General features: G+C 42.9%; 1 protein-coding gene across 5 annotated transcripts; it reads left to right on the plus strand.

The window, feature by feature from the left end:
• Nucleotides 1–1,282: 1,282 nt before the first annotated feature.
• Nucleotides 1,283–11,876, plus strand: LOC119433837 (P3 protein). Of its 5 annotated transcripts, none has more exons than XM_037701104.2 (4): nucleotides 1,283–1,992; nucleotides 4,304–4,475; nucleotides 5,556–6,245; nucleotides 10,203–11,876. In XM_037701104.2, the coding sequence occupies exons 1-4, from the start codon at nucleotides 1,480–1,482 to the stop codon at nucleotides 10,223–10,225; spliced, it is 1,398 nt and encodes a 465-aa protein (XP_037557032.1). In that variant the 5' UTR covers nucleotides 1,283–1,479; the 3' UTR covers nucleotides 10,226–11,876. The 5 variants fall into 5 exon arrangements, 4 of the variants coding, with proteins under 4 accessions (XP_037557032.1, XP_037557055.1, XP_037557045.1 ...); XM_037701127.2 differs by having other exon boundaries at nucleotides 5,556–6,139; XM_037701117.2 differs by having other exon boundaries at nucleotides 5,556–6,139; nucleotides 10,935–11,876.
• The last annotated feature ends 208 nt before the right edge of the window (nucleotides 11,877–12,084 follow it).

The following is a 12,084-nucleotide window of genomic DNA, read 5'->3' on the forward strand; positions in this document are numbered from 1 at the left end:
GAACGAATATTTTTGTGGATACGGACCCAGTTCTATTCCTCTCAATCCTTCTTTGGGCTAGCGTCTTTTTTTTTTTCCCCTTTTTTTTTTCTGAGCACCGTCAGTACCATATTAGTAACTGCAGCCGCTTTTTTCAGTACTAATCGAGGCTGCGTCTGTGCGAATACGAAGTCTGCAGCAGATACGGAGCCATGTAAGCATATGAAACAAAGTTTGTTCTAACAACTTATTTCTTTAGCTTCCTGTCCACATTATAGTGTTTCATTTAAGTTGTTCCGTTCTTGCTTATTATTTTTTCGCACGTTTGTTGTACCGCGGGATATTGATCACGCATAAATTAATCTCCTGGCCCGTTATTCTACCTCATATTCTACCTTACTGAATACAATTATTGTATTCAGTGCCGTACTTGACACACCAATCGCATTTCTCCAGTTCCGTTGTATGTGTGCTCTTTTGTCGTTCAATAAATAAAAATAAATTTGCAGGCTGTCATCAATATTATGGGTGATATTGCGATCACATTATCCACAAGCAGGACAGTAAAACTCTATCGACCGGGGATTCCTACTGACACTGCACTCATAATATAAAGTATAATAATTGAACAAAGCAAACTGAAGCTTGAAAACCTAATTAAAATTTTGTCCTTGACATTCCATCTGCCCAAGAAAAATGTATCCGTTAAAAAATGCCTTATTGTGTAAGAAGAAGGTAAAAATGTTATGTCGAAAATGCACAGGCATCTACCTCAAGCAATTTTTTTTTTAATTTTTGTGCGAGTGATCGCAAAATTAGTCATTCCATCCATTGCGTTAATCTCAGCAACAATTTTTTTTTTACAAGCATGTGTTTCTGTCGTCGGTAAAGCGTGAGATGCCAACAAACATGAATTCTCTGCACAAAATCGTGATTTCACCCCGAAAGTGCAAGTTTCGCCTCTGAGCGCCGGAACTTCTTCCTGTTACTCTGGCCTACTTAGACGTTTTCCGTGTGTTCTACATCTTTAAAGCCAGCGTGTGTTGTTCAGTTCATTTGAAGTGACCTGCGAGTCACAAAGAGCACTTATTGAATGGACTAAGAACGAATTTCAAAGTTTTCCCGACGTTCGGACGCGTCGTGTTTTTCGGGCGAAACGGAGCTGACGACGCACGCCCCGACATGCCGGCAGCGCAGTTCCTAGTTACTACCGCTACCACCAGGTGTGCGCGCTTCGCTTGCCCTCAGCTTCCCCCACAGTACCCCCAGCGCCTGCGTTCATTGTCGTCGCCGGCGCCGTGTGACGTCAGCTCGGCATTTGGTTCGTGTTTAGCGGTGGAAGCGGCTCACACCAGCGTCCTTGCTTCAGCGGGAGGACCGGCGGGGCAGCGGTGCTTCGTCTCGCGGCCTCGTTTGTGGAGACTGGTTTTTCAAGTGGCGCCGGCATTTCGAACATCAAGTGTGTCTCCGTCAAGCTGTTGTCCAGACCTATACTAAGCCATGTGTCCCGTGGTTCTGCTGGCGCTGTTGTTGAGCCTTCTGTTGCTCTTGCTCGAGGTTGTGGCCGCGTTGTCCGTGGCCTTCAACCCAGCGCGCGTGGAGAAGTTGAAACAGGGCAACCTGGCGCGAGTCTCGTTTTCCGCACCCGCTCTGGAGCCACGATTCTTCAGCGTCGCCTCGGACAATCCGTATGTGGCTTCCGTGGTCGATCTAAATGTGACTGAAACTGGCGCTTTTGTCAACGGGACGTTTGCCGTGAAGGGGAACTTTCTGGGTCACGCAAAGGTGCGCGTTGTGACCAATGGCACCGAGTCGAACGAGTTTCTGCCCGTCAGCGTAGTGCGGAAGCAGAACAGACTCTCCTTAATTTTCACGGTATCCGTGGCCGTGCTAGTTTCATTAAACTACATCAACATGGGCTGTGCTTTAGACATGGAAGTTGTGAAAGACGTGCTGCGAAGACCTATAGGCCCAGTGGTAGGCTTCTTCAGCCAGTATCTTGCCATGCCTTTGGTGAGTGCCACTGCCCTACATATTCGTTGTTCCATCCAGGCGCTTGCCGTGCGAAAGTGATGCTTGTGTGCGCAGTTAATCCCAGCAACTGCTGTGCAGTGCTCGCTGAACGACACCGCCTCAGGCAGCCGGTGATTGAACGACGTTATTGGCATTACACACGCTCACGGCGTTGGCTGAAAGTGGCTGACCCTCGCGTGCCTGCAACAAGACCGTGCTTGTGGCACGCGAGAGTGAACGCCAGAGGCCTTGCCTAGGCACGGACCTTGACGCCACCCATTCTTCTTGGAAACCTGTCGCAAGAGGTCTTGCATTGAGTGGCGGATGTGGTGTGTCGGTCGCCACTGGTTTCCTGTAGCTTGTCGCCACTTGATAGCAGGTATTCGCGTGGATGCTGTCAGTTCCTTGCCGGCGTCGTGCAGTTGCATAATTCACGACAAAATGATCGCTTTCAAGAACTTTTTGATGTGGCACGAGTGAGAAAACCTCCTTGCAGTTGCTCTTGTCAAGACAAAATGATCGCTTTTAACCACATATTTTCAATGTGGCACGAGTCGTTCTTTTTTTCGTTATGGATCCCACCACATTAACTGGGCAAAAAGTATGGTGTGGTTGACAATTTGTGCAATTTGAAACCTATGTTCATTAAGTGTACAGTCAGTTTTATTGTCCACTATATAAGACATTTCTTATTGGTAAATAACGGTTCAAAAGGGGTCGAAAGCAAGTGCAAGGAACTGGAATATGCACAGCCCCCAGCACACTTGCCTAGAGTATCTGAAAAGTGAGCTCAAGACAATTGTGCTGGACGCTGTACCGAAAAAGTAACTAGTTCTGGACTGTTATGAAACCATACTTTTTCGTATTCTTCCTCATTCTGAAAGTAAAAGCTCCTAATTGTTGCTAGAGCATAAGCAGTGTGTGTAATACACTTTTATTGTTTCCTCTTCACCTTGAGGTACTTAACTGCAAAAGCCGTTCCATTTCTACTGTCTGCTTGCCTTACATTTTGAGGAGTTTCCTTAAATTACCTGAATTACGTACATTCTTGATACTGTTTTCTGCTTGCAGTTTTATAGTATTCCATGCACCATTTTTTGCATAGACCTTGGGGCTTGGAAAAAAATTATTCTAACTAACCCCCACATTACACATGAAGTATGACTGGTTACAACTGAATAATATTGATTACATTAATACAAAACTGACATGTTGAGTCACACTTAAATGTGCAAGCAATGATTGGCACAGCAAATGTTTTACTGTGTTGAATGGATTTGTGAAGGGATAAACTTGGCTTCCACAGTGCACCTCTTGAGCACTGTGCCAAGTGATTCCTCTTTCCTGGGATATATTTAGCATCACTATTGTGCAAACCTTTGTTCACATTGTGTTGTAGATGAAAGGGGTTAGGGTTTTTTTTTTTTTTGTCAGTTTCCTTATTACTTCTGATTTAATTTCTTCTTTCTGGATTGGGTGAGCTTATGAGAAGTGCTTGGCTGCCTCACCTGGTACCTCTTGTATGCTTTTGGGGTGTGCTAATGCAGGATGCGAGGTCAGTGGGTTTGAGGCACCCTTGCCTCGAGTCCATGCACTACCAAGGGTAATAGTATCAAAACGTCTGCTGATTAAACTGCAGGACTCCCTGCCTTTTGAGCAATATTGAGTTATTTCTGTGGAGATTTTGTTGCCCTCCTGGGCAACAAAATCTTTAAAAAAATTGAGAAAGCTTCATAAAAGTCTGTTGAGCCAACCTCTCGGTGTTTTCGTTATAGTTTTTTTCAGTCCTGCCTACTTGCTGCAGTGCCAATATTTTTAACGTTTCTGGAGCATCATGCCCAGCCCTGAGATAAATTCATTCTTTTCTTACAAGACATGTAAATACTACTTGTACAAGAATTTGCAGTATATGGAACAAATATTTTTTCTCAAAATTTCATACTGCTGTTAAATGTTGAGCTTGGCTTCAGTGAAATTTATTTCCTCATAGACGGTAAATGTTTCTTTCTGCTGTGCTTATTGGTCACGAGATAAGCATTATTGTTACCTAATTTTCCTGAGGTTACAGGTTCAATTGTTGCATCCATATAGGGACATAATGCAAAAACACCCATGTGCTGAACTTAGGGTGCTCATTAAAGAGTTGCAAAGGATCAAAACTTATCTGAAGCATTCTATTACAGCGTCTTTTGCAGCTGCCATGTTGCTTTACAATGTTGTCCTGCACTGGTCATGCTAGTTTCCCACATTATGCCTACACCACCTCATCTATTGCTCTCCTCTTGGCATTGAACTGTTTTCCTTGCTGCAGGTGGCTTATGGAATGGCACAGTGGCTTTTCGAAGAGGCTTACCTGCAGCTAGGACTTTTCACATTTGGCTGTTCCCCTGGTGGAGGAGCTAGCAACATGTGGACTGTTCTTCTTGGTGGCAACCTGAACTTAAGCATCGCCATGACCTTCATCAGCACCATTGCTTCTTTGGGTAAGGTTTATTTTTTCGCATTCGAGAGAACTTTGTTATGCCACATGTTTCTGCGATGGCAGGCTTAGTTTTTTAAAAATAGAGGAGTCGAGACAAAATCATTTTCCACTGACTGAGCCTCACAGTAGTGGCAAACATCAGAATTGCAGCTGCCAATACGGTTATTGATTAATAGTTTTCGTACTTAGCTTATTATTTTCCTTAGGGGGTGTGTTATAATGGCAGAATTGACATTGGCCAGCAATTGGAGCACAAGCTTTTATTAGAAACATTGTTCCTAGTACATGTTTTGAGAAATGTGGACTCGAAATGTGCCATGAAATATATGGCTGTTCCAGTTAATATGTTTCTGCACTTTGCAAATATGTGGTATGAAAAACTGTAAAAAGTGAACTGGTTCAACATACATGTTGTGCATGAAATGTGCATGTCCAACAATGGTGCATGAAATGCAACATGTGCATTTTGTGGAAGGTTTCCATATTCCATAGGCTTTTGCTGCATATTTTTATACTGACTTGCTTTTGTAAATGTGATTTTCATTTGCATAGAAAATGTACTTACAGTGAAAACTGAAGCATCTAGGATATTTTTTCAGCTTGTACTACAGCAAATTTTTGCACTACAGAATTTTGAAATGTAGTTAGCTTGCAAGACTATTTATCATACCTCACTACTTTAGCAGTGTTTTAAAGATGACTCCTGAAACCTTTGATTGGTCTTGAACGTTATTTTTTTTACCAAGGGGGGAAATGGTTTGATACATCTAAATATTTAAAACTGTTTAACTGACTCGGTAAGCTAAGTAAATTAGGCAAGAAAATATTAAAGGGTACCACCTGGGTCAGTTTGCATGGGAAATAGAATTCTCGTAATTGATTCCATATTTTGGCAGGTGACATTGAAGTGGGAAATGCACTTTTACTGTTGCCAACATATGCAATTTCTTTCTGCCATATCTGTGAATGCTGAAATGCAGGTTATGTTATATTTCATAGATTCTTGAAACCGCACAGTATGTGTGCAGCTCACATGTGGAGGCAAAGTTGTGTTTTTCAGAGTATTGTTTTCTTGCTGCAGGCACTATGCCCCTCTGGCTGTTCACGCTTGGACGCAGCCTGTTCCAGGAGGCATCACTGCGCATTCCCTTCCGCAACATATTCACCACATTGGTGTCAATGACACTGCCACTCGGTGTTGGTCTGGCCCTGCAGCGTTGGCGGCCCAAGGCTGCTGACGTGTGCAAGCGCCTGCTGGCCCCAGTGTCCGTGGCCATGATAGTGTACATAGTTGTGTTTGGCACGTATGCCAACCTGTACATGTTCCGGCTGATGAGCTGGCAAGTACTGTTGGCTGCGGCAGCCAACGTCTGGGTAGGCTTTGCAGTGGGTGCCCTGGCCACCCGGTTTGCAGGCCTCCCATGGGCTGACGTGCTCGCAGTGTCCATAGAGACTGGCGTCCAGAACACGGGCATTGCCATTGTGTTGCTGGGCTTCTCCCTGCCTCAGCCGGAGGCAGACATTGCATCGGTGGTGCCTGTGGCGGCCTCCATTGTGACCCCCATCCCACTGCTGCTGCTGCTGCTGGGGCAGAAGGTGTACAGCCGCTGCTGTCGCCGGGCTGACGCAGTGGCCGACGCAAAAGGTGTGGCAGCCTTTGCTGAGGTAGGCGCCGCGGGTGATGTGGAGGAGAAGCGGGCATTGACAGTCTGCAATGGAACAGTGGCCAACGGGATGCTCGGTGGCGGGAAGGCTGCTGAGGCCAGCTACGGTGACGATCCTGAGCGGCTGTGATGTGTTGTTGGTGTGACTTGGTGTCCCTCGCTCTTGTTCCCTGTGCACTTGCTGTGGCCTTGTTTTGTGGGTTGCTTGTCTTTCCATCCTTTCCCTACAAGCACACGCTTTGAACACTTGGGAGGAGATTCAGTTGCTTACTACTGACACTGTTGGCCTGCACAATATTTTAACCAATACAGTGTGCCCAAGAGCAAGCTGACATTATGAGTCAGAAGTATTCTCAATTTTGTGTGTGTGGTGTGTGTTCCTTTTATGAGTAAATTCTATCCAGAGGCAAGAAACGCTTGCTTATTCTATTTCATATTTAAATGAGCTTGAGAAAAGGCTTGTGCATTTAATCTTCATACCCCCTTCAGTTTACCACTTATTCATTAGCTTCACTAACCTGCTTGCTTTGCCAAATATAGGGACACACATGCTTCCTGGATGTAGTGATAAGTTAGGATAGTAAAATCTATTTACTTTTTGAAGCATGATAATGTGAGTAAAAAAATAAACCATTTAAGAGCGGGATGCAGGGCTGAAAGGTAAACTTTTTAACTGACATGCCAATTTTAATGAAATCTGTCGTGAGGCTTTTTATTCTTATCATTAGAACATATAGTAAATTTGATTAACCTAGCACAAATACAAAAAAAAAGTTGTGCATGTCCCATTGAGAAAATGATTGTGTCATCTCATTTAGGACAACTATCCTTTTAAAAGTTATTAAGCTAGATAAGAATATTCTGAACAAATATCCTCTGGACTCCCTATATTACAAGATAGAAGCAGCTGCTTGTAATTTTATGCCTTCTGTAGAGACGGCATCACCTCAAAGCTCTTGTTTTTTTTTTTTTTTTTTTGCCGAGATCCAGAAATCTATACTTTTTTTTATTGAGGCAGTTTAGAATTTCACGATGTCCATAGTCTTGTTCGTATTACATATTTTTCAGCCTAGAAACAATCTAACAAACAGTTTTTGCCTTTGCAGTTTCAAAACGATAGTTTTCCTAAAAGTGTGAATTGGCCCAAAAAGTGAACAGAGAAAAATCGATTCAAAGATCTCAAAACATGCCAAAACACATGCAATTGCTGGGTAAAAAAAGCTGATTTTAGTCTCTTCTATCTCTCGGATAATAACCAAACTTGGCAAGGAACTTCTTTATATGCTTAGAAATCAAACCAAAAATTAGGAAATGTGTATTTCTGCCGAAAATTATGATTTAGCCCTGCGTCGCCTCTTAAAAATTGCAAATTTTTTGTAAACATTTTTTTTTCTTTTTCTCTTTTTTGTGCATGCTGCCCACTTGCATTCAGGAGGAATGTGTGTTGCTTACATTGTAAGCGACCTATTCTGGCCTCTGTTTTTCCTTCGTCCTGGGTGCAGTGGGCTCAGTGCACTTATTTCTGCTTGATTTCAATATGTACAGCTGACATGTTTTGGAGAAAAATATTTGCATATGCATTTTTATGCTTCAATTTAATGCAGGAGACATGCTGTTATGGTGGACCCAAAAGGCATATCTTATAGTGTGTGCCAAACATTATTTTATTAAAAAAAGAGAAGTGACCTGGTAGCTAACAGAATGCTATGGCTAGTGTGCAAAAATGTCACTTTGTCCTATAAGCCTCCATACTTCTTTTACAGAGGTCTCTGGAACTTAAAACAAGCCTGGACAGCTTAATTGGTTCACTGCACTACAAATAGCTGTCATGCATTTTGTTTTGCGACTGTAAAGGAAACAGTTTGACTATCTGACTTTTATAATATTGCTGACAGCTTTGAAGAATCTCGTATCAATAGGAACCATTTTATTTCTTTTTAATATAACTATAAGTGCTTGTGAAAACTCTCAGTACACTGTGATAGCCTGTTTTGTTCATATTTGATTGCTGGCTCAAGTTTACTTTGTTATTCATGGTGCGCCAGGTTTTGACACCAAATTTAAATCCATGCCAGTAGTGCGGTACTTAGCAGTGATGGCCAACTTTTTCCCACATGACAAGCCTTTTTCCAGCACTACTTGAGAACTTGTATAAGAGATGTGGTGGAGGATAAACTTGCATCATGGTTGCTTTTGCTTGCTGGCTTATCTTGCATTGTTCGAACTAACACTGGCTAACAACTATTGCTTGCAGTGCTCTGTAGCTTGTTTTGTCTTGTGCGGTCTGTTTTCGATAATGTTGTCTCTGCAGCCAAAACCTGTCGCAAAAGCACTATGAGGTCATTAAATTATATCTGCCAGACCACATAATAGAGACATAAATGGCTCATGCTGCCATTGAAATGAAAGTATATTCGAAATAACTACTTGTTTATATGTAGACGCACATACATATAGTCGCTAATCAATTTTTTGGACATTTCCCGCGGTGTCGCCACCTTCTCCATAGAACTAATATATGACGACGGCTGAACTTTCGGATGTTGTATGGTGTCTTGTGGGGCATCTCATTCGGTCTTTCGGACATGATTCATGCATGCGATTTTGCAACGACAGTGAATGGTTGGTACCATTAAAGTTGCTGCCCATACCCTTGCTTTTGTTGGCGAGCCTGTTTTACGGCTTTCCAAACGCCTTGCAGTTGCCACTAATAGTGCTGTGCCGATTCAGTGCCAAACCAAAACTTTCATCGACACGCGATGAAGCAGTGCTCGTTAGGCCTATGATCATGGAAATGTGGCCGATTATCGAAGCTTTCTGGTAAAGTTTTCGTACAAGCGGCTCATTGGTGATGAGGCCAGAGATCACGTGCATCAGTTAGACTGACAGTTGCAGAAGCCACATTCAGGTCTTCGAGTGACTAGCCGGCAACTACCGCGAGTGTGTGTGCTTACTATACGGAAAGGTGTAAGCACTCGTATGTGTGGACAGCTCCGAACTGAATATGTGCATAACAGGCTAAACTGCTGGGATTGCACAGACTTGGTCGCAAGCGACATTTAGGCCGGGTTAATGTGACGATTCTATTCAACTGCACTGCGTAAGTGGTCAAGTGGCGCTCAGCCAGCATTATCACCAGGAGTGGCTACTTGTAAATGGTGGATAATAAGAAACATAAAGAATGGGATCGAGCTGAAGAAATCCTTACATTATTCTGACCCTGCGACAGCATGCAGTGGGGGAACATGAAACGTAAATGTTCTGTGGCGAAACATCTATGCTGCATCGACCGTCACAAATTTTCAAGTAGATATTATTGCACTGAAGCACAACGCCAAGCAGAAGTCTAAACAAATTTTCTGTGCTGCTGGCATTGTAAAAAAAAAACATAAAGAAAAGCTTTTCTCTCTCAAAATTAGTTTTTTTGGATTGCCTCATTATTATGACATTTTACGGCCTCCTCTCGGAGATGGCTCTACAGGGAGGGTGGCTGAGCCCCCCCATATGCCCCCCCCCCCCTCATCGGCCTCCTCCTGCAACCATGGGGTGCCAAGTAATGGAGTACGTTTCCTGCACCCCCAACAGAAAAATCCTGACAGTACCCCTGCCTCCTCTGTGTCCGAAAAATTTTTCAGTGGCTGTAGATATATGTAAAAAAAATCCAGTCTGTCTGTAGAAACTTGCTAGGGATTATTCATCTATTGGTGGTCGAAGGTGGTTTAAACGCTAAGATAGTTTTTCTAATGCGTGTCTCATGCTACAATGAAGCAATCATTGATGACCTGCAGCAACAAGGGTAAAAGGTTAGATAGCTTCTGTTTGAAGACTGCAACGGTAGCAAGTGGCTGTCGAGTTCACTGTTCTGTCGCCAGTAAAATCCATACTGGTTAATGTTCCATGTGTTGCAAGTCACGAGTGCCTTAGCTCTTGCTCTTTCAATGAATGACTGAATGTGTACCGCTAAAAAATTACATTTCCATTATCGCTTCTGGAATGAGAGGTGGGGGGGGGGGGGGGCACTACAAAATTATCTTTTTTCCAACCGATCTTTTTTTTATCTTCAGGTGCGGTACGACAAGTTGGATAGTCCGCTACTGTCCGACTGATTTCATGGAGCAGGAAACCAGATACGTGCGGATTACTGTCTGCCTTATTTTACTGCTGCTTAGCATGTTGTTTTGTGGCTCTGCTGACTTACATTTTCTTTTCCTTTTGTTTTGTCCTTGTGTTAGGTGTGCTGTTGGTCTGATTGATTGTTTTGTTTTGTTATTTGATTTTATTATAGTATTGAAGTACTGACATGGAAGCCCGCGAGTGCTACGCATTATCTTGTGCAAACATTAGTATTTGCATTCTTAAGATCTTTGTCATGTAGCACAGCTTGGCCTCCATAGAGCCCCTGTTATTTTTTTTTTTTTTCGCTGTTCTGTGCTTGGAGCTTCACTAACAAAAAGCTTTGTAACACCATGCTTCTGCATAGTAGCTTCAAGGATACGCCAGACAAGCTCTTTAGCTGATGGCAAGGTGGGAGACCAGAACACATTTACCTTCTCCTCGGTAACTTTCTCTTGCAATTTTTTTATTTAAATTTTTTTGTGGAAACCCAAATATTTTGTCTTCCTCTATCGGTCTGGAATCCAGGCAGATTGCTAATGCAGTGGGATGATCTGGTGCATGTGAAGAATGCAGAAAGAAGCTGAATGACTGCCTTACTAACCAGCCTGTTTTTCTTTTTTTTGTTGTTGTTGTCTGCGTCGGTTTTCTTTGTGTGGCCCTGTCCTTGTTGACTCTCCTAGGGACCATCTCGTGACTTGGCCTCGCTGCATGTCCTAGCAGTGGAGCTTGCAGCTGGTCCTTGACAAGTGGTCAACCCTTTTACGCCACCCACTGCATGGAAGAGGAATGAGATTGCCTGACTGCTGGGATTTAGCCAGTCAACTGGCGCAATCTACCTTTCCATATAAAGCCTTTTGTAGGATCTGTTAGCTCCTTGCTTCTCAATGCTTGCATGTTTGCTAACCTTACATGTAAAATGGGTTTTAGAGCTCTGTTTCTGTTGTTGTGGTTATTGAAAGGAGTTATTGCAGTATGCTCTACATTGTGCTGCGCTGTGAATTCAAGTGTTTGGCTTGTTCTGAGCCCTCTATGATGTTTCCAGGTGATACTTTGAACACTTTTCATTGCCTTGTGTCATTGGTGTTCACAGCATTGCTCTTCCATTTGTCGGAATCATGGTGATAAGCGAATATCAAGGGCCATCGTATAGTTTTACTTCTATAAACACTGTTCTTGTGGCCTCTGTTCTTAGCTTCTTGCACACTTCAGGAGTGGTGCTTGTTAAAGGCTGTTGTTTAACGAATTGACTTCAGACTGGTTAATACTGTCATTTAGAAACAAATCATCTCAAAGGTGTTCTCATTTGTGCAATCAGTTCATATGGCTTGCATTCTTCAGCTGGGAGTGTTTTCATTGTTGGATGTGGCATCATTTCCTTTGGTAAGCTAAGCTACAAGGAATGCACAACTGTGATTGGTACTTAAACATTTGGCTGGTGATCTTTTTAAAGTGGCCCATCTGTACTGATAACTATTAAGAAGCACAGAAAGTATTTTTGATGCTTTAGGGTGACCAGAAGTGTGTTTATTATGTCTGTGTCACTGTAGCCCAATGTTCAAACAAATTATTTAGATGCATACTTTCCTGTTACAAAAACAAATAAACTAGCATAAGCAAATGTGTGTAGACTTGTTTGTTTCATTCATGTTCATAGTTAGATACAGCTGTATCTTGCAACTGCAATGTCTAGGCACACTGTTTTATTGCCTTTTACAAATGTTCCTTAAATAAGGCATGGTCAGATGTGACCATGGTGCTTTCTTGTGCAAGTCCATACTGACCAATTTTTACTAGCAGTACAGCCAGAATTGCACCTGATATTGCTATATG

Source organism: Dermacentor silvarum, chromosome 1 (assembly GCF_013339745.2).
Source record: "Dermacentor silvarum isolate Dsil-2018 chromosome 1, BIME_Dsil_1.4, whole genome shotgun sequence".
Lineage (NCBI taxonomy): Eukaryota > Metazoa > Arthropoda > Arachnida > Ixodida > Ixodidae > Dermacentor > Dermacentor silvarum.

Coding starts and splice junctions, on each gene's coding strand:
- LOC119433837 (XM_037701104.2), top strand. CDS start 1,480: ATGTGTCCCGTGGTTCTGCTGGCGCTGTTGTTGAGCCTTCTGTTGCTC. Junction 1,993..4,303: donor AGTATCTTGCCATGCCTTTG/GTGAGTGCCACT, acceptor TCCTTGCTGCAG/GTGGCTTATGGAATGGCACA. Junction 6,246..10,202: donor GGCTGCTGAGGCCAGCTACG/GTGACGATCCTG, acceptor TTTTATCTTCAG/GTGCGGTACGACAAGTTGGA.